General features: G+C 37.8%; 1 protein-coding gene across 3 annotated transcripts in view; it reads left to right on the forward strand.

Moving 5' to 3' along the window:
• The window catches only part of LOC149569227 (succinate dehydrogenase [ubiquinone] flavoprotein subunit, mitochondrial-like), a 254,135-nt gene that overhangs the window by 109,019 nt on the left and 122,175 nt on the right, over positions 1–22,941 (forward strand). For 2 of the 3 annotated variants that reach the window (XR_016362732.1, XM_089821977.1), the window contains exon 12: positions 14,531–14,701. The exons of the other annotated variant lie outside the window; for it this stretch is intronic. Coding sequence is in view for 1 of the 2 variants with exons in the window: in XM_089821977.1 (XP_089678103.1) it covers positions 14,531–14,701 (171 nt within the window). In the remaining variant the exon portion in view is untranslated. The remainder of the gene's footprint in view (positions 1–14,530; positions 14,702–22,941) is intronic. 3 annotated transcript variants of the gene reach the window in all.

Here is a 22,941-nt window from a genome sequence, read left to right on the forward strand (position 1 = left end):
AAAATAATAAATAGAGGTGAGAGATTCATTGTTAGGCATCCGATTATTGTCAATTGCATTTGATGTAAAATTGGGAGAAGAAACTAAGGGTTTTTGATTTCAGTTAGCCATTCGAGAGCATCAATTCTTCAGTGCTGCAACCATTTGATGTGGTGAAATATCCACTGAATTAGGCATTTAGGAGAGCTTCATTCTGGAGTTCTATTTGTGCTTAAATTGGAGAATACATTTATTGTTGGCTGCTACAGTGCCGTGAACAGTACTCGCGCTACATACTTGGCTTGATTATGATTGCAATTTCATCTCCTTCATTGGCTGATCTGTATATGAGGTTCTACAATCAATTTGCATCATTTACATTGGTCATTTGGCATTGTAAAGGTGACTGTCATAAGTAGCTATAGATGCACATTTTATATCGGATTTATAATGTCATTTCTACTCAATTTTTTTTGGGGTTGCAAAGCCAAGAGCCTTGGAATATAATGTTGAGCATTGAATTAGAAAATATCTCACTAAAGGAGTGATAAGATGCAGGTCTATATGTTTGATGTAATGTGCATATTTATATCTTCCATGATTTACATAAATGTATGCATGCCAAGCGTTTGACACAATACCAATTTGCTGTAAGTGCACATTTTTCATTTAGAATTCATCTATATGCATTTAGTTCTTTTCTTAGATATAGTAGTAATCAATTATAGGCTTTTAGATTCCCTTTGATATCATTTCAAGCAAGCATAATCAATTTGAAACTTAGAAACAACAAGCATAGAGATCGTATTGGAAATGTTTGACAATTTTCCTTGACCTAGAAATCAACAAGTTGAGGTTTGAATTGACAAGGGATATTACATTAGTATCAGAGCTTGCTTGCAAAGTGTTTGACGAAATGTCAAACAACTGAATTAGAGAAGAATTTGGTGTTTCACGAAGTTTTAACCGGTTGGGGTTATTACAAAAGTAAGGCTCTGAAGCGAATATTCTTGATGATTTAGATTATGAGTATTCTTCTACATTAAGAGGGAGTATGACACTTCTTCAAAGGCAAAGCAGGAGCTTAAAAGATTGATACTCAGAAGGGATCTAGAAATACATGTATGATTGCTTGAGATTATGAGCCTAATCCTATGCACATCATGAGGAAGTAATGACTTATCACTAGAAAGTCAGGAAGATTGATATCAAATTCAGAGGGAGTTTGACAGACATCCTTAGGTGAAGAGAGCTCTATGCGAGTAACTAGAGGACTTGACTTCCTAAGATTGTTGTTTAGAGGGAGAAATTTGATGTGTGATCTCTTCTCTATAAGGGAAAAGTTCAAAGTGAAATTCCTTGAAATGCATTCTTCTCTATGAGAGAGAATTGAGGTCAAAGCCTTTGCACCACCCTCTGACTTGGTTTATGGTGGTTACTATTTTGCATATGATATGTAATGAAAGGTGACGATCTTTCATTGAAATATGTAAACAAAAGGTAACCATTGTAAGTTGACGATCTTATAAATGGTAGACCTTTCATCATGATAAACTTCATTAAGTTGTTGTCCTAGAGTGTTGGAAGTCATGATAATGAATGTATCATGATTAGACTTCAATTAAGTTGTTGTCCTGGTGTGCCAGAGATTATGATACTTGTCATGATAGAGACCATGACATTGTGGTTTCTTGTTAAGTTGTCCTAGAGTGCCGGAAATTAGATAACTCATATCCTTTTAGGATATAACATTTTCTTTTTGTAGGCATCAAGGATTTGATGCCAATGTACATACCAAAAGAATATACGTATGATGAATATCATATGATTGATATTTCTTGTTGAATCATACTTTAGATTATATTGAAAGATAACATCTAAGTTGATGGATTTATGTTGATATCCTTAAATATGCCATTTCAGGAATATCATACTTAGATGATATCTCTCCATATACTTGAGAGCATAATGGGTTCTACTAATCCTCCATAGCTAAGAGGGAGTGTTAAGGTTGTAGCTTCAGATGGATTGATTCAAACCAAAATACATTATTGTTATTGGTAAATCACCATTCCCTATATATACTTATCCATTTTAAATAAATAAATAAATAAACATATAAATAAATAAATATATATATATATATATTGTTATACATATTATTATTTGTTAATATATTGTTATTGTGATATTGCTATCAGGATGTTAATTGTGTGATTTTGAGTCAAACTCATTGACCCATGTTTCATGAGTAGTGATTCAACATGAATCCATCTCTCATGAGAATAAATGGAACACTTAGCACTCATTAGATTTAGGTGATGCTCACAGACCCATGTTTCATGAGTAGTGATTCGACATGAATCCATCTCTCATTAGACTCATTAGATTTATTCTCATGAGAGATGGATTCATGTCGAATCACTACTCATGAAACATGGGTCAATGAGTTTGACTCAAAATCACACAGTTAAATCCTAATAGCAATATTAAAATTTGACTTCTTGTGGAAATTATCTCCTACTTATCAATATTATTAGTAATCAAATGATGATTAAACCATAGAGACATGTCTCCTCTCATATTTATATGAGTTTCAAATCTGCATTTGGAACACATCAAAATGATGGCAATGTTATTATATTTATGTGAGACATGTCTCCTCCTCTCATATTTATATGAGAATCAAATCTGCATTCGGAACACATCAAAATGATGGCAATGTTATTACATTTGTAGAGATCCTATACCTTAACATATAATAGAGCAGCAATCCTTCTTATTTAATATATCTATATATGAGCTTCAATAAATCTGAATATATATTATATTATATTCCTTCATCAATCTGCTCCAAGCACTAGCTTCTTCAATTATGTCTTATTGCATTAGCATTTTCGCTTTAGCACCGGAGTTTTCTTTCCTCCACTCATGTTCCTTCTCACATTCATTCTACACACTTTAAATTGAGATATTATATGAAAATATATATGAGCATCCATTATATTGTAAAGAACGCACCTTTTCAAATACACCATCTGTTTTTAATAACTACCCCTCTTCCTTTATATAGTCTTTAATCACATAAATAGTTGTAAGAATGTTTCCCTTTGCCCAACTTAATATGGTTCCAAATGTTTCAGAATTTAATTCTTTTAGTATTCATAATCTGCCCCCGTCAATATGCTTAGGCATCGTTTCTTAACATTTCTTGTAATTAAATATATATATTAATTCATATATATATATTGTTTTCTTTGATTTTAAAATACTTCGTTCTTTGATATGAAATGAGTGGCTGATGTGGACATCTTCTGATATTCATTTCAATTTCTGAAGACTCCCAACTTCCATATAATTGCTGAATATATATATATATATATATATATTTTGCTGATGATGATATTTGTGTATTCCTATGCTGCATCTTTCCTACACTGACAGGGATATGTATCCACATAGATTCTATGAAATATACAGTGCTTTTTGTTTTAACTTTCCACTCCCAAACGGTCGCGTGTATATGTTGTTGAATTACATTATACCTGATCGCCTTAGATTGCTTTAAGTACATCGTTGTCTTAAACCAAAGTGTCCTCTATTGGTTATAATTTGTTTCCGCGTACTTCTTTCTTCCTCTGCATAGGGAGTTTGGCTGAATCTTTGACAATATGGTGTAATACATTGGTCCATGTAATCACATTCGCTGCTTCCCTTATCTCCTGTGTTTTGCCATTTAGCTTCTTCTGTGATTCCCTTATCTCCGTTCCTTATTTTTTTATTCCCCGAAGACTTATTGTTTCCTTATGTTGACTTGTCTTTCAACATCTGCAATAGACACACATCTTTCTAACATGTCTGAACACTGCTCTATTGCTGTATATGATCTTAGTTTGATTCATATCTTTCTTTGTTTATGGCACTTTGTTCACTGTTGTAGCATGTAAGACATTAACTTCAGTATCATTTGAAAACTTTATCACTAGATATATTTCACAGTCAATATAATGCAGAACCTTGATCTTTATCTTGGAAAATAAATTGCTGCTTCTCCTTAAATATATGGTTCGAATGTCTTCTAGAATCCTTGACAGCTTTAATGTAGCTTTGCTTCCTGTATGCAATTTCTTGCAGATTCCCACCTATTAATTGGTATTGTTATCACCTTTCATGCCGCTATTATGAGATGATGGTATTTCTGTACTTGTCTCAATTTGTCTTCAACTTTTATCAATACCTCCTTTATCTCTATCACATAGCCATTGCAAGTCTTGGTCAAGGTATATATAGTATATATTATTAACTAAGTTGAATTACCAATCAGGTCGGTAGTCTGTTAATGCTTTCATAATTTGTTTTGTATAATTAATCTACCTTAGTCATTAAGCTTCATAATTCTTATCTTTAGGTTGTATGTCTTCTCAAATAGTAGATAACCTGGCTGAATTGGTCTACTCATTCTATCATGATAATAATATATATAAAATTTTGTGAAATCTGAACCTTATGTATCTATGGATGGTGGTAGGATTTTGACTTCCTCTTCTCTAGCATTGTTCTTCTTTGCATTAAGATTCACGTTTTGTCTTTTTTCCATGTATGACAACATTCAATCTTCTAACTCCTTAATGTGATATTTATTGCCATTTCTCATAAACTAATGTATTAACATGATCTAAAGCTATATGTAGCTATCTTTTCCATATTTAACATCAATGAAAGTCTCCTGAACATCTTTAATATCAATGATAAGACTTCCAACATTCTTGTACCTTTGACATCAATGACAATATTTTCCATCAAAGGGATCGCTTGGAAGGATGGAAACTCAGCCGGCCAATGAGTTTAAGAAGAGATGGTTTGTTGAGGGATTAAATGTCTCCCTCAGGAAGAAGATGAAAATAGTGCCGCCTAAGTCATACACAAATGCTTATGACAGAGCATGAACCTCGAGAGTGAAGATAAGACATCAAAGAAGAAGAAAAGAAGCAAGTCCTCGTCCAGAAGTAATGAATCGTCTAGGGAGAGCAACGGTGACAATGAATCCAATAAGAAGGTGCAAGCCCTCTAGAAGGACATGGAAAGGTTGATGAGGGAATTTAGAATGATGAAGAGGAGCACGAGATGAAGTGATGAAGGAGAGATGTGGTGCACAAAGTGCAGAGAGAGTAGGCACACAAAAGGGTGACGGCCAAAGAAATCATTTTGTGACATTTGCCAAGTGATGGGTCATTCTACTAAGGAATGTCCATACAATATGATGATGAGGATCTGACAAGTGCTATTCACATAGGAGAAACCATCGACCTCCATGACAGCCAAGCCTAACCAATAGCCAAATAATGCATCATCCAACAGCTTCCAAAAAAATCGGCATGGAGAGAGAGGAGGTAATGATAATAGCAGCTGAATACAATATGATTCGAAGGGACAACTGATGTTCTAGTCCCGACAGTGGGGCCACTTCGCTTGAGATTTCCAAAAGAGTGATAGACCATAAAAGCTGTGTCGATGGTGCGGCCCTGAAGATCACGAAAACGCTATCCAAAACCCAATGTGAACCTCCTCAACATCGAAGAAGAAAAGGTACTTGTCGTCACCCAAATCCAAGCGAAACAAATGGTGTATTCGGATCCCCGTACTGAGAAGCAAAGGGTACAAGAGGCCAAAGAAGAAATAGAGAATGCCATGAAAGTAGGAAAGGATACGCAAGATAGATTGAACACTTCTGGGCGAATGGAAGCAAAAAACAATTTACTACAACAGATGTTACAAATGGAGGTACCAGTCAAAATTCAAGACCTCCACACCATGCCTCAACTGAGGATGAGATTATTATACACTTGTCCTGCACAACATATCACCACTTCGTAATCCAGTTCTGTGCAACAAATATATGTCCTGGATGGGTCAACAATGGACCCTATGCTATTGGCAATGAATATAGTGGCCGACACCTGACAGTCCTCGAAATGGGCATTCTGGGAGCAATTCTTATAGACACCATAGTTGACAATGGGTTAGTAGTAAATGTCCCTCCAAAAGAGACATGGAAGAAACTCGGGAAACCTACTCTATGGCTCCCAACCTTCTATTTATTGGGTGCAGACCAACAGGGAATAAAACCCCTCGAAACATCACCTAGCAAGTTATTAACGGAATGCAATCGTTCGTGTTGGACTTCATTGTGATCCCACTTAAAAAGAGAAGAATATGATGCCATTTTTGGTAGGGGATGGCTATTGAAAAAAAAAGGTAAATCATAATTGGAAGAAGAATACCTTCAACATAGAAAGTGACCGAAGAAAGTTTATCATGGATCTCCATATATAGATGTTAAGCAAAGAAATTTTATCATTTTCAGGGTCCAACTCCAATGGAGAGCATGGTGGAATGGATGAGGGTAGGAACCAAATAGAACCTAATGAGAAAGGTGTACTGGAACTCGAGGAATGTTCGGAGGATGATGTAAGCTCGGTGAATGGACTCTTCCATTGGCAGATGGAAGACTACAAGCTCTTTCACAGTTACATGTTGGGGGTGGAAGAGATAGAAAAAGGGTTGGAGAAGGACGTCTTTCTACCAGAATATGGGGAATTCAAGGAAGGAGAATGCTTGTGTGAATGAGAACCCAACCCACAAATTTGACGCGGAGGGACCAATCAAGTATGAAGAATCATCCCTACAAATTACCAACCTCGAGGATGAGAAATATTGCCCAACATATTAGTTGTACCACCAGAGTTGTGCATGCATTGCATACCTTTGGTTCTTGGAGCTTTACCTATATAGAAAAGACCGTACAAGATGAACAAAAATTATGCCGCCAATGTAGATGAAGATATCCAATGCATGCTCGAGGCAAGGATTATCTTCAAAGTACAAGCAAGTGAATGGGTATCACCCATAGTAATATCATTAAAGGAGGCAAACTAGATCAGAATTTGTGTTGACTTCAGATGCCTAAATGTCGTCACTATAAAGGATCCCTTCCCGATCCATTTACAGATACAATACTCAAAGAAGTTGCCAAACATGAGATGTATTTGTTCATGGATAGATTCTTTGGATATAACTAGATATCAATTGTAGAGGAAGATAAGCTAAAAACCATGTTTGTGGTATGGCACAGGGTATACGCATATAACAGGATGCCCTTCGGTCTATGCAATGCACCTACAATGTTTCAGAGAATAATTCTTTGCATCTTTGACAAAATGTCAGTTGGGAATTTCCGAGCTTTCCTTGATGACTAGTCTACCTTCAGTGGGAAAGACACACTTGGCGACGCTAGGTGAATGTATAGAAAGGTGTTGATGGGCAAGGTTAGCACTCAATCCAAAGAAGTGCAGATTTATGGTCCCATAGGGCAAGCTTCTAGGTCACATCGTATGTAAGATAGGATTAAAGACTGACCCTGAAATAACATGGGTAATAGTTGAGATGGAGGCTACCATGGATGTACTTGAAATAAACTCATTCTTAGGCTACATTGGCTATTATAGGCGGTTTATTAAAAATTTCGCCCAAATATCCCACCCCCCCGATAGGTTGACATGGAAAGGGGAACCGTATATTTTGGGTATAGAGCAAGAGACTTCCTTTGGCGAATTGAAGACCAAATTGTTGGGGACACCAATCTTGCCGTATCCCAAATGGGATAAGGAATTCCATGTACATGTGGACGCTTCCAACTTTGCAATTGGTGTAATTTTGACACGGAAAGGGGACCACAGCTTGAACTATCCCATCTATTTCGCTAGTAGACTATTGTCGAGAGCTGAGAAAAACTAATAGCATGACAGAGCGGGAAGTCCTCGGAGTAGTCTACTTTGTGCAAAAGTTTAGGCACTATATGTTGGCAACACCGTTCACATTTTACGTGGATCACCAGGCATTGATGTACCTGGTGAACAAACTAATCATACAAGGGAGGGTGAGCTGATGGTTGCTGCTACTTCAAGAATACACCTTCACCATTATTGTGTGGGCGGGTAAGAGCCATGTCATCGCAGATCAATTCTCTTGGATCAAGTCAGGAGAGCTGCTAGAAGGAGTTAATGATGATTTTCTCAATGCACACCTATTTCATATTGCTATTGTCCCAAAGTGGTATAAAAGCATTGGAGAATATCTGTCAATCTCACAGTTTCCAAGAGTGATGTCGTTGGGTGAGCGACAAAAGCTAGTACTCAGGTGTAGAATGATTTAATTGATCAATAAGCTCTTGTATAAAATGGGTCGAGCCAAGTGTTGTGAAGGTGTGTTGTGGAGGAAGAAGTGCAAAGTGTCCTAAGAGAAGGTCATGAAGGTTCAACAGGGGGCATATGAGACCAGATAAATCAACATAGAAAGTACGAATGGCAGAGCTATGGTGGCCTAGCCTATACAATGATGCTAGAGAGTGGGTGGGCAGTTGTGATACTTGTTAGTGAGTAGGAAAACCCTTGAAAAGAGATTTCATGCCACTCAACCCTCACAAGAACAAGAATTATTTGAGCGTTGGGGCTTAGATTCATGGGACCTCTGAAGGCAAGTAGGGCTTGGCGATGTCGGCATGTTGTGGTAATAACCAAGTATCTAACAAGGTGGGTAGTGGCATGGGCACCGTCGAATAATACGACCATAAGTACGAAAAAGTTTATTTATGAACATATCATTACATGGTACAATATTCCTATCCAGTTGACTAGTCATAGCGGAGGTCACTTCGTTAATCATGTCATTCGACTGCTCACAACAGAATTAAAAATTTTCCATTCCTTGTCAAGTACATACTCCACGAGCCAATGGCCAAGTGAAGGCAATGAACCAGATCCTGGTTTCCATAATATACAAATCGTGTAGGGTTGAGCAAGCCGACTGTGGGGAAAAGCTACCATTAGCACCATGGGCATACTGCACAACTTACAAAGTAATAAATAGATAGATTCCCTTCCAGTTGATGTTTAGAAAGGAAGTTGTAGTCTCGAAAAAGTTTATGGTCCCCAACCTCTGAATAGTGGTTGAAAACAAACTTGGAGATATGGAAAGCCTTGAGGAAAGATTATACAACTTAGATAAATTGGACGAATGGAGATTGATGGAACAATGGGCCGTAGAGGTAGCACAACAAAGATGCAAGGCATGGCACGGTAAGCACCTTAAACGTGTTTGGTTTAGCCTAGGGCAATTGGTATTAAAATACAATGGCAAAAATGAGATCAAACTTGGGAAGTTTAAGGTAAAGTGGCTAGGTCCATTTCACATATGGGAAATGGGAGACAACGGTGCCATCAAGTTATGGACATTAGATAGGGCAAAGATCCTAGAAGTTGTGAATGGATCAAAGTTAAAACCCTACCGAGAATGACAAGTAGGGCGACCTGGTCACAATGCCACTATAAGAAATAACTTAAAATAAAAATCGAAGAACTATCATCACTGTATGGTAACAAAGTCACCAAATGGTGGCAAGTCACCATTGGTGACTTTTATCTATGATACATTAAAACATGGGGGCTGTCGATGGGCATAAGCTGAAAAAAGAGAGTTGCACACACAAGTAGACAAGATAGAGTTGTACGAAGATAAAGTAGCTGCCGGAGGATGAGAAAAACACCATACAACAAACACTATTTGGTATAAGTAAAACAATATCATTGTATGTTTAAGGCACTTGGGATCAAAGGAAAAGCACTTTGAGGGGAAAACCCTCAGGTGCTGAAAGAGTTATAGGCAACATTGTATGATTCCGAATGTCAAGAGAAGAAGTCTAGAAAGCATTGTACGACAATTCGAAGAGAATATTTTACACAGGTGATATTTGGTGATCAATTTTAAACATACCACATGAAAGAACCTTCGGGCATTAATACTTAAGTGGAAATATTAATATTACACGCTATTAGCTGGTGAAGACTACACCATATTGCTTGGGAACGCGACAAACAAATAGTAGATGCATGGAGGGGAGGAAACACTATTCACCTTGCAAAGATTGTAAGGGAAACACCAAAGGGAAAGCATCATTCACAGTTTAGACTAGGTGATATTGAACCCAAAGCAAGGCATTCAGAGGTAAGAAGGTGAAGCAACCTGCAAGAGCACAAGAAGGCAAGAACGAATATACAGGGGGACAAAGAAGGCATTTATGTCCAGATTGCAACAAACAAATAAATCCACATAGGCATTCTAACATTGGAAGGAGGTAAATGGACATAGAGCAGTTAAACAGTGGCAGGAAGAGAAGAAGGAAATGTACCCTAACCGTTTCTTCTTGCACAAAAGACGAAGAGAAAATAGTTATGCAATCATCCGACAAGCGGAGTTGGAGGACAAAGCTATAGATCGATGGTTCTAGTAGCAGTAGCATGAATATAAATCACAATGCAAAAGTATTACCCCTAGGAGTAAAAATTGTAGGAAACATGGACAGTGGACAGAGTAAAAAGAAGGTGAAGACGCAGCCCAAGGTGCAAGCACAAGAAACTAAAGAAGTCATCATAGTACAACCTATCACATTCGAAGTCCTGAATGGTGTTGAATGTAGGAAATGGTGGATGGACACACCACATGATGATCCCATTAAAAAGCAATTGAGACATGCCTAGGTCCAGCGGACAATTCAAATGCCCATCTTTTGCATACAAAATTTTGAGGGAGTCTTGCGTGTCATCATTTGGGCATATGACAAGTCTCAGAGGCAATCTGTGTTCATGTATCAACACCACCAAATAATTGTATCTTTTGGGGCAACCAAATTCATGAAAGTGTTTGGGATTCTTGGTAGGCATGGCAAAAAGATTGATAGAGCAATGAAGATATCACTAGATTTTCATGACACATTTCTCCAGTTGATGTGCAAAGATGATCTAAAACCCACAGAAAGGGAACAATTGGTCCATGCCAGCAAGGGGAGGGGTGTAATAAAATCATACCTCCGGCAAGGTGAGTGGCGATGCCTTCTGGATGTTTTGAAGAGTCGCTTGATAGGAGTCGGCCATGCTTCTGATATTGCCATTGCTTAGATTGCTCTCATGAATGGGCTTAGAAATGGCACATTACATGATTGGGAAACTCTATTGGTTGGCCAAATGGAGGATTTCATAACACTCCAACACTGAACATTTTACATGCCCTACCATGCTATTAGAGTGTTTTCGGAGGTTGTGCACACACCGATACCCCCTCAAGTTTCACACCTAGTACCTTAGGGCCGAGTGCACCCAAAGAAGCCACCTATTTTCTATTGGTTACATTTAGATACAATGGGGCCTGATGGAGAAATTCAATCGTCCAAGAAGTGGAAGGAGCAAGTGGTGGTCCTAGAGAGCGAGTACGAGAGAAAAGGTGAGGATGATGGTGCTAGTAGCCAAGAGGAGACATCACGGGACATTGAGGTTATGGTAGAGGAGCCCTTGAAGGGTAATGTGGCTACTAGCAAATGTGGCTGCTGAGATAAGGTAGCGGAAGAGACATGTGCTATGGACACCCCCACCTGTTCGTTTTGCACTTGCGCTTGTTGCTGGTTCGAGTATAGTGCAACCCCCAACAATAGGTAGACATGGATTTGGTGAGAGGAGGGAGCATGTTGTCCTATCACCACGACTTGTTCTAGTGGTAGAGGCCATTGAGATGGAGTGGACAATTGTAGCAGACATGGCGGTTGGTGAGAGTGGGTAGCCGAGTGAAGATGAGATTAGGCAAGATGAGGTGATAACACTTGTAGGCATTATGTCTGAGGCTACTATGGACACTTGGCTTGATCAGTTTCAGCTAGCCCCACGAGTTCTTATGATTTCTATAGTCTTTTCACCACAACGCTAGTTGCCACCACTCGAGGCCATAGTAGACATGGTGGATGAGATGTGAGAAACAATGATGGTGCCGTTGGTAGACACTGATGTGATGCTAGAGATGGTGTTACAAGTAGAGCCTCGGGTGAGCAGAGAGGAGACACTCAGGGACCTCCTGTACAACAACTAGTAGGGTCCTAGGAGGAGGAAGCACTTGATTATGAGTTGGATGGATTCTTGGTGGAGATAGTTGCCACTACCTGATAGATAGTTACATCGGCACGAGCTCGGACTCATGAAGGAGGAGAGCGCCAGATTGAGAAGCTCTTAGCTTTTGTCATTAAGGGTTGTGTTGTAGACTTTGCGCAGTGTTTTTGAGCTAAGGGATGGCTGACTACAGAGACACTTGAGATGTTGGACAATTGGCATACTTCAAACACACAATAGGATAGCCACACTCAGGCTATGCTCAGGCGGATTGAGCAAGTCTTCCAAGAGGAGTATTATGAGATCCAAAGGACTTAGTTTGTGGCGGACGGGGTGGAAGCACAATGGTTGGTAGCAATAGAGGCCCGAGAGTAGAAGTCTATTCATCTTGCAGAGATAGAGAAAAAGCTGGTTCAGAAGGAAGACGAGTTGTCCCATCACTAGAATAGGATAGCTGAGTTGGAGGCCCAATTTCCTGAGTAGAGGAGTGAACAGGCAACTACCATGGTTTTGTTGGAGGAGGAAGGACTACAAAAGGGCATGTTGGAGACTTGTTTGATGAGCAGTAGAGAGTTGGTAGACAAGAAGGTTAAGGAGATGGTGAAGTTAGCCTGAGAACGCCAGATAATCACAGAGAGCGATCTCAAGTTATGGACGGAGTAGGTGTACTAGCTGAGGGCCCAAGTAACACCCTCTCCTCCTGTAGGGACGCTCCCTCCACCTACTCCCTCTTCATGATTTGCTATTGTATATAGTTGTCTTGTTTTTCTTTTGCGTCATCTGGAGACGACTTTCCTTTTGTGGGGGGATGATCTTTTTGGCAAAAAATCTATTAAGTAGTCAGGAAAAACATGTGTGGTTAAATGTGTTAGTGTTAGTTATGTTGTTGGTAGTTAGTATGACCAAGGGGTAGGTAGTTGTGGTCACGATGGTTCATGTCGCACCCCCTGAAGAACTATATGCTCTTTCCCTCGGATGGAAGAGGGAAGCAATGCTATGTTCTATCATTCTCGCTTGCAACCGTGTGATTGTAATCTATTGCTGAGATTAATGAAATCCATGACAGTTCTTTGATAATGTTTCGTAAGTACTCTTTTTGATATATCTCTTATTTCAGTAGTATGCATTAAAGAGCATTTAGCCCTAAGCGGTAAACAATGGCTTCTTCCCTTAGTAATTTCTCCTCACTCATGATGACTTCTTGGCCTTCAACAAGGTAGCAGAAATCAAGGGGTGGAGAGGAATTTTCTCTCATTCATATTTGACACACTTCAAATCTTCTTAACCACCTTGATTCCATCTCAAACTTCACAACCTTTATGTCAAAATGAATTTGTTTCTCCTTCATGATGCCTTTGCCAAGCTAAATTCAAGAGCGGAATTTTGGTGGGAGAAAGGAATTTTGATTCATCTAGAGTTGGCAGAATCCACCATGCTCAAAGGAATTTTTCTCTTAGACATGCCTTTTTCTCACTCTGATTTTTCATCTTTAATTGATGATTTGACAATGCCATTTATTCATATAATTAACTCAAAAACTTCCCAATACATAGCTTTGTGATATAGGAGAGGAATTCTAGCAACTAAAGGAGGGCAGGAATCAAGCATGTCAGGGTTAGGTGGAAATTTTCATGCCCAGAGGAATTTCTTCTATGCATAACTTCTCAAAAACATCATTTCTGCATTTTCTCACCTTTTCTCACCAATTTGGACCTGGGATTCGGTTTTGCAAGTGGCAGAATTTTGGAGGTTTAGAGGAATTTGGATTCCTTTGAGGTAGGAAGAATTCACTATGCTTAGAGGATTTTTCCTCTTAACAACTTGTTGCCTAAAATAGTCATTTTCTCATTTCAGATTGTGGGAGGATTTATATAAAATATAACATTTAAAGTTGCATTTATTTCATTTCTTATACTACAGTTATGTTTTATATAAATACTGTTTGAGATAGGTTTCAACTTCACAGGAGTTATAATAAAGATTCTATATTTTGGGAGTTTTCAAACAATTCCAAGCAACCAAATTTTAGGATTCAACAGGTCTTCAACAATGTTACCTCCCACAACATCTCCATACTTTCTAAGATGAAATTGAGACTAGAGCAAGGATTTTCTAATGGTTCTAAGTGACTAACTCTTTTTATCACAAATCAATTGGTTTCAGCTCCATACCTTGACTAGCTTAGCCCAACTTTTGCTCACATCCGAGAGAGATTTGACAATCTAGCAGGGAAAAATTGCTCAAACTCACTTTTGGACTTGGAAACTTGAAAATTACCACCACCTAAAAGCACCTACGACCACCACTCCTACTGCTAAAGCAAAAAAAGAGTGTGTCCCCATTTGCAAAGGGGCGGTGGTATGAAAACATTGCTACACTACCTATGGATAAAACTAATTTCTGTGGATAAATTGTTTTGAATTTTATGCCACTATGATGTTTATTTTAGATTATGAGACAGCCTCAAAGCTTGCTACCATTTATTATTTCCATTTTGTACTTTGAATCTTGGGCTGTCATAACCAGAGTACACTAATTTTTCAAACATCTTTGGCATGAAAGAACAGGCCAAAATCAGAAACCTTTGCCAGACAATGCTGGAGAAAAAACAATTGCTTGGCTGGATAAATTAAGGAATGCAAATGGAAGCTTGCCCACTTCCAATATACGCCTGGACATGCAGAGAGTGATGCAGAACAATGCAGCAGTTTTCCGCACCAAAGAAACTTTGGAGGAAGGTAATTCTAAAATAGGGAAGCTATTTTGTAAAACTTTGAGTAGTCATTTTTACCTTATTTGCATGTGTGGTGGTTTGCCCAAGTCCAGTTGATTCTTTCAATCTCATTTATGAATTCAATAACATTCTCTTTGAAGCTACACCTTACTGACAAACTAGAAATGATTTTCAACTTAAAGAGTTATAATGAGACACAAGGGAAAGTTGAAATTGAAAAATAATTTTAATGCAAGATGCTGAAATATAATGCAATCAAATTATCAATTGACGATCTGATTATTTCTTAGAAGGCAAGTGCTTTAGTATAGTTCTTGGGAGATTAATTAATGAATCATAACTTTTGTCTTAGGCATGTATAATACATAATTTGATTTTTTCCATTTAAGTAATGTTTCTCAAGGGATCTCGTTTTTAGGTTCACCTTAAGTTAGTTAATATAAGAGAACTACCAGATATCCCCATCCCAAACCCATGATAATCATCTATGGTTGCATTTTCGCCACTAAATTTATTAGTGTGGTAAAGGTGTCTTATATTTGTTTATTTCTGGAACATGAATTGTTTACCGCATAGGTTAATTAAGAATTGCACACAGATAATGAACACGAACACAAACAGTAGAACTCTTCTTATTATTATTCGCATATGCCAACCAGTACATTATGCTTGAATGATAAGATAAGATGATTACAATGCTTCCCGAAGGGGTTATAAATACTTTCCGAAGAACTTTACCGAAGGAGTCCGTCGGCCACATACAACATGTCGCTACATAACAAAAACCTTTCCGAAGGGACCCGTCGGCTGATATACAATTTCCTTTCCGAAGGGACCTGTCGGCTGATACACAATTTCCTTCCTGAAGGGACCCGTTGGCTGATACACAATTTCTACCGACGACATCATCCCCCCCAAAAAGAAAATTCGTCTCCTGATGACTATTACAAAATCTCTGAGACAAATCAACAACCAAAATACATTGACTGACTAACTGGTCTTCAACACTGTCACCTTAGCCAATCTGACATCTGACCCTGATAGCCACCTGTGCCGCTTTCTGCCTTCCAATTCCAAGTACACTGAACCAAGTGTCGCTGCACTGCCTCCAACTGGATGATTAGCTCCTCCCGAGCTCTCTACGCATCCACCAAGATAGCCTCATGGCCAACACCTACTCTCAGTGCCTCAGACACTCCATGCTTGCAACAACTCTAAGTCTTCTCAATTGGTCAGACTCCCACGACTGATATCTGCAACGACTGGGGGTCTAGGGGGCAACGCCCCCGCGGGGTTCTGGGGCAGTGCCCTAGGTGCGCTCCATGTCGCAGTACAAGGCGGGGTCGAGGGGTAGCGCCCCTCGCCGCCAAGACCAAATGAGCACTCTGGAATCCACACAAAACTGCACAGAATACACCATTTCTGTCATTTTCTGCCGATTCTACACTCTTTTTGGCAATCGCTAGTTCTTCCCCTTCCCTTTGGTATCCTCCGTTACTCATTCTGAGCATTCTTGATTTGTCGACGTTTTTTGTTTTTTTTAGAAAACCTCCTGTCACCCTTTTGTGCTACCAATGTACAGCTACACCATACATCCTGCCACTGTATCGACACCTTCCTTATGCAATATCCTGTAACCTCATCCAAAGTTTGAATGCAATAGCAAGTAGAAGCCGTACGCCAAAACCCCACTCTTCAGAATTTGTAATCTTGCAATCCAAATCCGTACACATGATATGCTTGAAAAAGCCGTACAATTACCTCGCATTCCAAATTGTAATTTTTGTATGCTGTCTTTACTTCCAAATTCCAATCCGCAGTGTGAATGGCTTTCCTCAAAAATCCGTACAAAGATACCGTACGGTAATTTCCATAAAGTTTGTACGGTGCATGGTTAAAATAGCTAAAAATCTGTACACTTCCAATCCCTCCAAAAATTCCGTACTGAGACTCCTAGTTAATAAGATTTTTTTTAAAAAACAAAATTAAAAAATCCGTATGCTCCAAGTCTTCATAAAATCCGTATGGTGAGTAGTGAAATCCTCTCAGTGAAAAAAATCCGTACATTCCCAGGCTATTTAAAAAACCGTACGGTAGTTTACAATATGCAGCTCCTGAAAACCGTACACTGTCTTCAAATGTTGAAACCCGTACACCAAAAAGAAAACCGTACACTTGCTGGAAATCCGTACAGGAGAAAGCCGTACAATCTGCAAAACTGTACACCTACTAGAAATCCGTACAGGAGAAATCCGTACATCTTTAGACTTTTCAATCCTCAAAACCATACTTTTCCTCCAAAACTGTACACCATCTCAAAATCTCAAAAACCGTACAACTCAAAAACCAAGTGGAAACCGTACGGTGAGCAGACAAAATTCGTACGGTACTTTTTTTTTTTCCCTTTTATATATATATATTTTTTTTCATTGTAGTATAGTGGTGAGTATTCCCACCTGTCACGTGGGTGACCCGGGTTCAATCCCCAGCAACGGCACCAAATGTTTACCGCATAGGTTAATTAAGAATTGCACATAGATAATGAACACGAACACAAACAACAAAACTCTTCTTATTATTATTCGCATATGCCAACCAGTACATTATGCTTGAATGATAAGATAAGATGATTACAATGCTTCCCGAAGGGGTTATAAATACTTTCATAAGAACTTTTCCGAAAGAGTCCGTCGGCCACATACAACATGTCACTACATAACAAAAACCTTTCCGAAGGGACCCATCGGCTGATACACAATTTCTGCCGACGACATGAATGTCATAACCAGATGCCTTGCCAATAGTACAAAAGCAATTTAGGGCATTGCAAACCAATTCTTCATCCTTAATGAAAATAGAAGGAATCATTATTATGCTGGCCACCAATATATTATTTCTGAGTGGGCCCACACAAGCTGATACGCTTAAAATTTTGACCTGCACAAATCTTTCAAAAAGCACATAATGGATATAGAACACAGATTTGCTACTAAAAGTGGGGGGTGACTTAGTACTGTATGAACTTTAAACCAATTTTAAATTTCAACCCAACTGTAAATGATTACTTCAATTTATTTGTTTGCACTTACGCATCAAATTAAAACATAAGACACACATCAAAACGACCAAGTAATTAAGCATAAGAAACAATGCACAAGAATGTGAAGTGGAGAACAAATGTGGGAGAAAACCATGGTGGCAATAGCTGCTAGGATCTGCTGTCCTAATCCAGCCTCACAAATTTTTATTACATTCACACCTTTAAGGGATTCAACCCTAAGGAGCAACAACCCCTACTCAGAGCAACAACTCTTTCAAGTTGAGCACCGCTCAACCATGACCCCAATCTCTCTTTTGATACAATTTAGTACAGTTTGAAATATCATTTGAATTACAATATCTCAGCAATCAAAGAATAACTGATGAACTTGCAATCTCTGATGAAATCACCGAGTAATCATGAAAGTACTAACTGCACACTGACACTCTGCTTGAAATAATGCTAGCTGTATGATAGTTTTCTTGATTAAATCTCAAAGAATTCTCAAGCATTACTGAATTAATATTTTCTGATATAAATGATTCAGAGCAAATTGTAACTCCAAAACCTACCAGTAATGTTGCTATACAGTATTTTAAATTTGATCATATCCTTCAAACTTTAATGCCTGCATGCACATCAATTTTAGGACTACACTGAGTATTATAATCTTATAAATTTCTATGACTACTAAACAGATTACAAGCAAGGCTTCTTACTCCTGTGAATCTTTGTTCCTTCCCAGCCTTTACAACTTCTCATATTCAAAAACCATATCACCAGTTTTCTTCACTCCAAAAAGAACACAGGAATACATCTTATATAGAGTTCGATTAGTTGGAGTTGATTCTAACTCCCACTGCCAGGTATGCAAATGGTTCGCTAATTAAAATAAAAAAACACACTTTCATATGCTTAAACAATCACAGTGAAGACAGTTTGATGTGGATTGTTGATGTGAAGAACTTGTCGGGACCTGTCTGAGAGCTTGGTAGCCCGATACAAACAAAAACTTAAAAGACTTAATTAGACTAGATACACCTTTGCATTTTTCCAAAACCCATACATCTATTCCAACGGGCCCGATAATCATTAAAATTGTGGTGTTTCATTTATCTATGTTTCAGCAAGGTCACATAATAACACAATAACTCCTGATCACAACTGCAGCACAATAATCTCCAATTCTTCTGTATACTGTTCTCCGTAAGTAACATTAATCTTTTGAAAATATGTTTTATTCAATTTAGAATCCTCCCTCTTTTACTGAAGTTTTATTGTATGAATTCAAACATAAATACCCTCTCTTTTGGTATATGAGTCCAAATGGTAAAACCCTCCATTTCTGATATTTTATTATGAGTCGAACATAAAACTTTAGATCCATATTTTAATGAGAACTATATAAATTCTATATACAGATGAGGTTATATACACAACTTTTATGAACTCAATAATATATCAAACAATTCAAGAACTATCAAACTTTTGTTTTGACATCAATGACATTTGAACCAACAATCTCCCCATCATTGATGACAAAATACATAGCTCTGACTACCTGCAAGTCAACACAACAATACAAGCTGCAATACTAAATCAAAATGCCTCTGCACCATGAAGATGTATCTGAACTAACCTGAACCAAACCACCTCTGCAATACCATGAATCAGAACCTGCAAACTGCGTATACTTTCAATCATTTCTTCTCATTTGACATCAATGACAAGGGGATGGGGTGTAGAAAATAAAACAATAAATACTCCCCCTAAGTTCATGCATTACTGCAAGAATTTAGTGTGGCAAGCCACAACTCCAAGCCTTTCAGGAAGACATTCAAATGTTGCTGCAAGAGGCTTTGTAAATATATCAGCCAACAGCTGTTTCATATGCACATACTCAAGACAAACTTCACACTCAACAACCCTTTCTTTTAGAAAATGATATTCAATGGAAATGTGCTTAGTGAGAGAATGAAGAATAGGGTTATAGAAATATTAATTGCACTGGCATTATGACAATAAATAGGAACATGACCATTAAACTTCACCTTCAAATCCATGAGGGTCCGCTTCATCCAGAGGGCTTGTACAACATGCAACTGCTGCAAAATATTTGGATTTTGTTGTGGATAAGGTAACTGATTCCTGTTTTTTACGCAACCATGCTAACAACCTGTCCCTCAAGAAGAAGGCTCCACCACTAGTGTTTTTTTTCTCATCCAAACAACCTACAAAGTCTGCATCAGTATAAGCAACAAGTTTAAACCTGTCATTCCGAGGATACTGTAGTCCATAATCAATTGTGCCGTGCAAGTATTTGAAAATATGCTTAACATCATTAAGATGAGAAATCTTTAGAGAGGCCCGAAACCTAGCAACCATACATATTGCCTACATAATGTCAAGTCTAGAAGCTGTTAGATAAGGCAAACTACCAATCATAGATCTATATCGTGTTTTGTTTACTGTACAGGGTAAACGGTTTATTAATGCATTTAGACAATAGACAAGAACATGTAACACAGAAGTATTTCTTTTATTATTCACATGTATGCAGAAGATACTACAATATTCGATATGATTCATTACAATGATTATGATTACAATTCTCCGTATGATGATCCAAAGTCCATTTTGGATGGTGTACATATACCTTCCCGAAGGGGTGACTCAACCGTCACATGCCCGTTCGGATACTATTCTACCCATCGGCTACAATATAGATTTTACCGACAGCATGTTTGATTTGTTATTGGAAAGTCATCATCTTTTACTTAACTTATACCTTGTAATCATTGGAGTACTAACATGTTTACAAGTGTCCTGAAAGAAATTTCTTAAGCATCTCCCTAGTATATTTAGTCTGTGAAGAAAATACCCTCGTTCAACTGAGAAACTTGAAAACCAAGGAAATAGGATAATTCTCCTAACATAGACATTTCAAAAGCTGACTACATCGGATTAGCAAAATCCTTACATATATTATTATTGCCACCAAAAATAATATCTTGGACTTAAACAACCACAATGAATACCTGATCTTCAACAAGCTTGAAATATAGATTACTAACCACATTGCCTCTATGAGAACCTTGCTGCAAGAGATGCTGATCAAGTCACCATGCCCTTGGTCCCTGTTTAAGACCATATAAAGCCTTTTTGAGCTTGCAGATATAATCTTCTTTACATGTACACACAAATTCCTTAGGTTATTCCATACAGACTTCCTCTTCTAGGAATCCATTAAAAAATGCTGATTTCACATACATTTGGCCAGATTTTTAAATTTTTATATGCCTAAAATGCTAAGAACATGTGAATGGATTCTCATCTAGCTACAAGAGCAAATGTTTCCTCAAAATCTACTCCTTTGAGCATAGTCTTTTTAAACAAGCCCAGCCTTATTTCTAATAATTTTTCCATCTTCATTAAGTTTTCTTTTGAATACCCATTTGGCACCAACTATATTTTTATGTGTTGGTTGAGGAACCAATTCCCAAGTTTCATTCTTTTAAATTTGTGTTAGTTCATCTTTCATTGCACTGATCCAAATTTTGTAAGTACTAACTTCCTTATATATTTTAGGTTCCATTTATGAAATTAAAGACAAATAAGCTTCTTCATTATAGTTTTTGACACCCTTTCTCCTTGTTTGAATTCCATCGTTTTTAATACCAATGATTTTCTTTTCAGGATGATTTGGCTTTACAAACTTAGACTTTAATTAGAAACATTTGAAGATGTAGAGGTACTTGTTACTAAATTTTCATGCATGTTAAAATTTAGTTTGAGCATTGCAAAAGATTCCACCTTAGGTACACATCCCTATATGTATACAGTGTTAATGTTTGGTAGCTTCACTTGGATAAACTCATGAGACTAAAATGAAGTCATATATATTATATGTGTGATATATGTGTGTGTGTGTGTGTATGTGTAGTTAAATATTAAATTATCATATTAATTAAATATTAATGAATAGACATGTCGTATGAAGGGACATGTCTATCCATATCTCATCCACAACATAAATAAGAGATTACTGTCATTTGGAAAGCATATACCAAAACATTATGGTAGTGCTTAGTACATTTTCAACGGTCCTCGAAAACCAACATGGTATCAAAATAGGTTCGAACTTTTGGGAATAGCAACAACAATGCAAACTCCATGGATTCAATTGTATTATCACTGATAAGTTGTCCCTAATCTAATTGAAAACAACGCTCCCAATGAAATCATGATAGAATATCTATGTTAGGGACTTATGTCACACCAATAAGTAGAAATACCTTCATAGCAACAACAATTACTAGTAGAAATAAAAAGAGAAACAATCTATATCCACGCTGGGAATATAGACGAGGAATACCATAGGCAGAATTAATCGAGGAAGTATTTGGTGTTAATCCTTTCACTTCATTAATGGCCAACAACTTTTGCAAGGGGGCGATTATCTTGGCAACTTGATTGGGTATTTGGATGTTCAAAAATTCTTGTTGTGGCATGACAATCCTAAGATACTAGGCGGCACTAATAAATCCTCTAACGTGCCTAGATAAATTGTCTAGCTGGGAATTTATCCTCTATAGGTCCCAACGCTATTGCTGGCATGATAATAAGCGGTTGGTGTTTGGTTATTTGTTGCGCGTGTCGTTTCCTAGTTTGAGCATCTGTTTGAGCATTGAGGGACCGCTGAAATTGTTGCCAGAGTGACATTTTGAGAAAACCAATGGGATAAGCACCTCACAGAGTAGTGAAACCATTATCATGATAGAAACCGTTATCATGGAGGCATCAATCATGATGGATGTTAATGGTCATGATATAATCAGAATGATAGTTAAGAACATTCAAAATTCAGCAATGCATATCATGAAAAACGATCACTAGAAGCTATAATATTTAAAGGAAGTGATAATGGCTACTTAAACAAATTATGAGATAAGTCAACCAAATAATGATCACGTGACTTAAGAATAAAAAAAGGTTTGATTCAAAGATACCTTGTCCACGTGGGTACATGTCCACATGGGTATAATCCAATCAACATATTCTTACGCACTTAGTTGAATGTATACTCAAAGTTTAGGAGGCTTGGTCTGTGAGACTATAAGAAATAAAGGACACCAATCAATACCGATAGCAGTGATGTATGACCAATGAGAAGAATCGAGGATCGTGTGGTAACACATGTCGAC

The sequence above is a fragment of the Cupressus sempervirens genome, chromosome 3 (assembly GCF_028749045.1).
Source record: "Cupressus sempervirens isolate cs-2001-9-10 chromosome 3, ASM2874904v1, whole genome shotgun sequence".
Taxonomy (NCBI): Eukaryota; Viridiplantae; Streptophyta; class Pinopsida; order Cupressales; family Cupressaceae; genus Cupressus; species Cupressus sempervirens.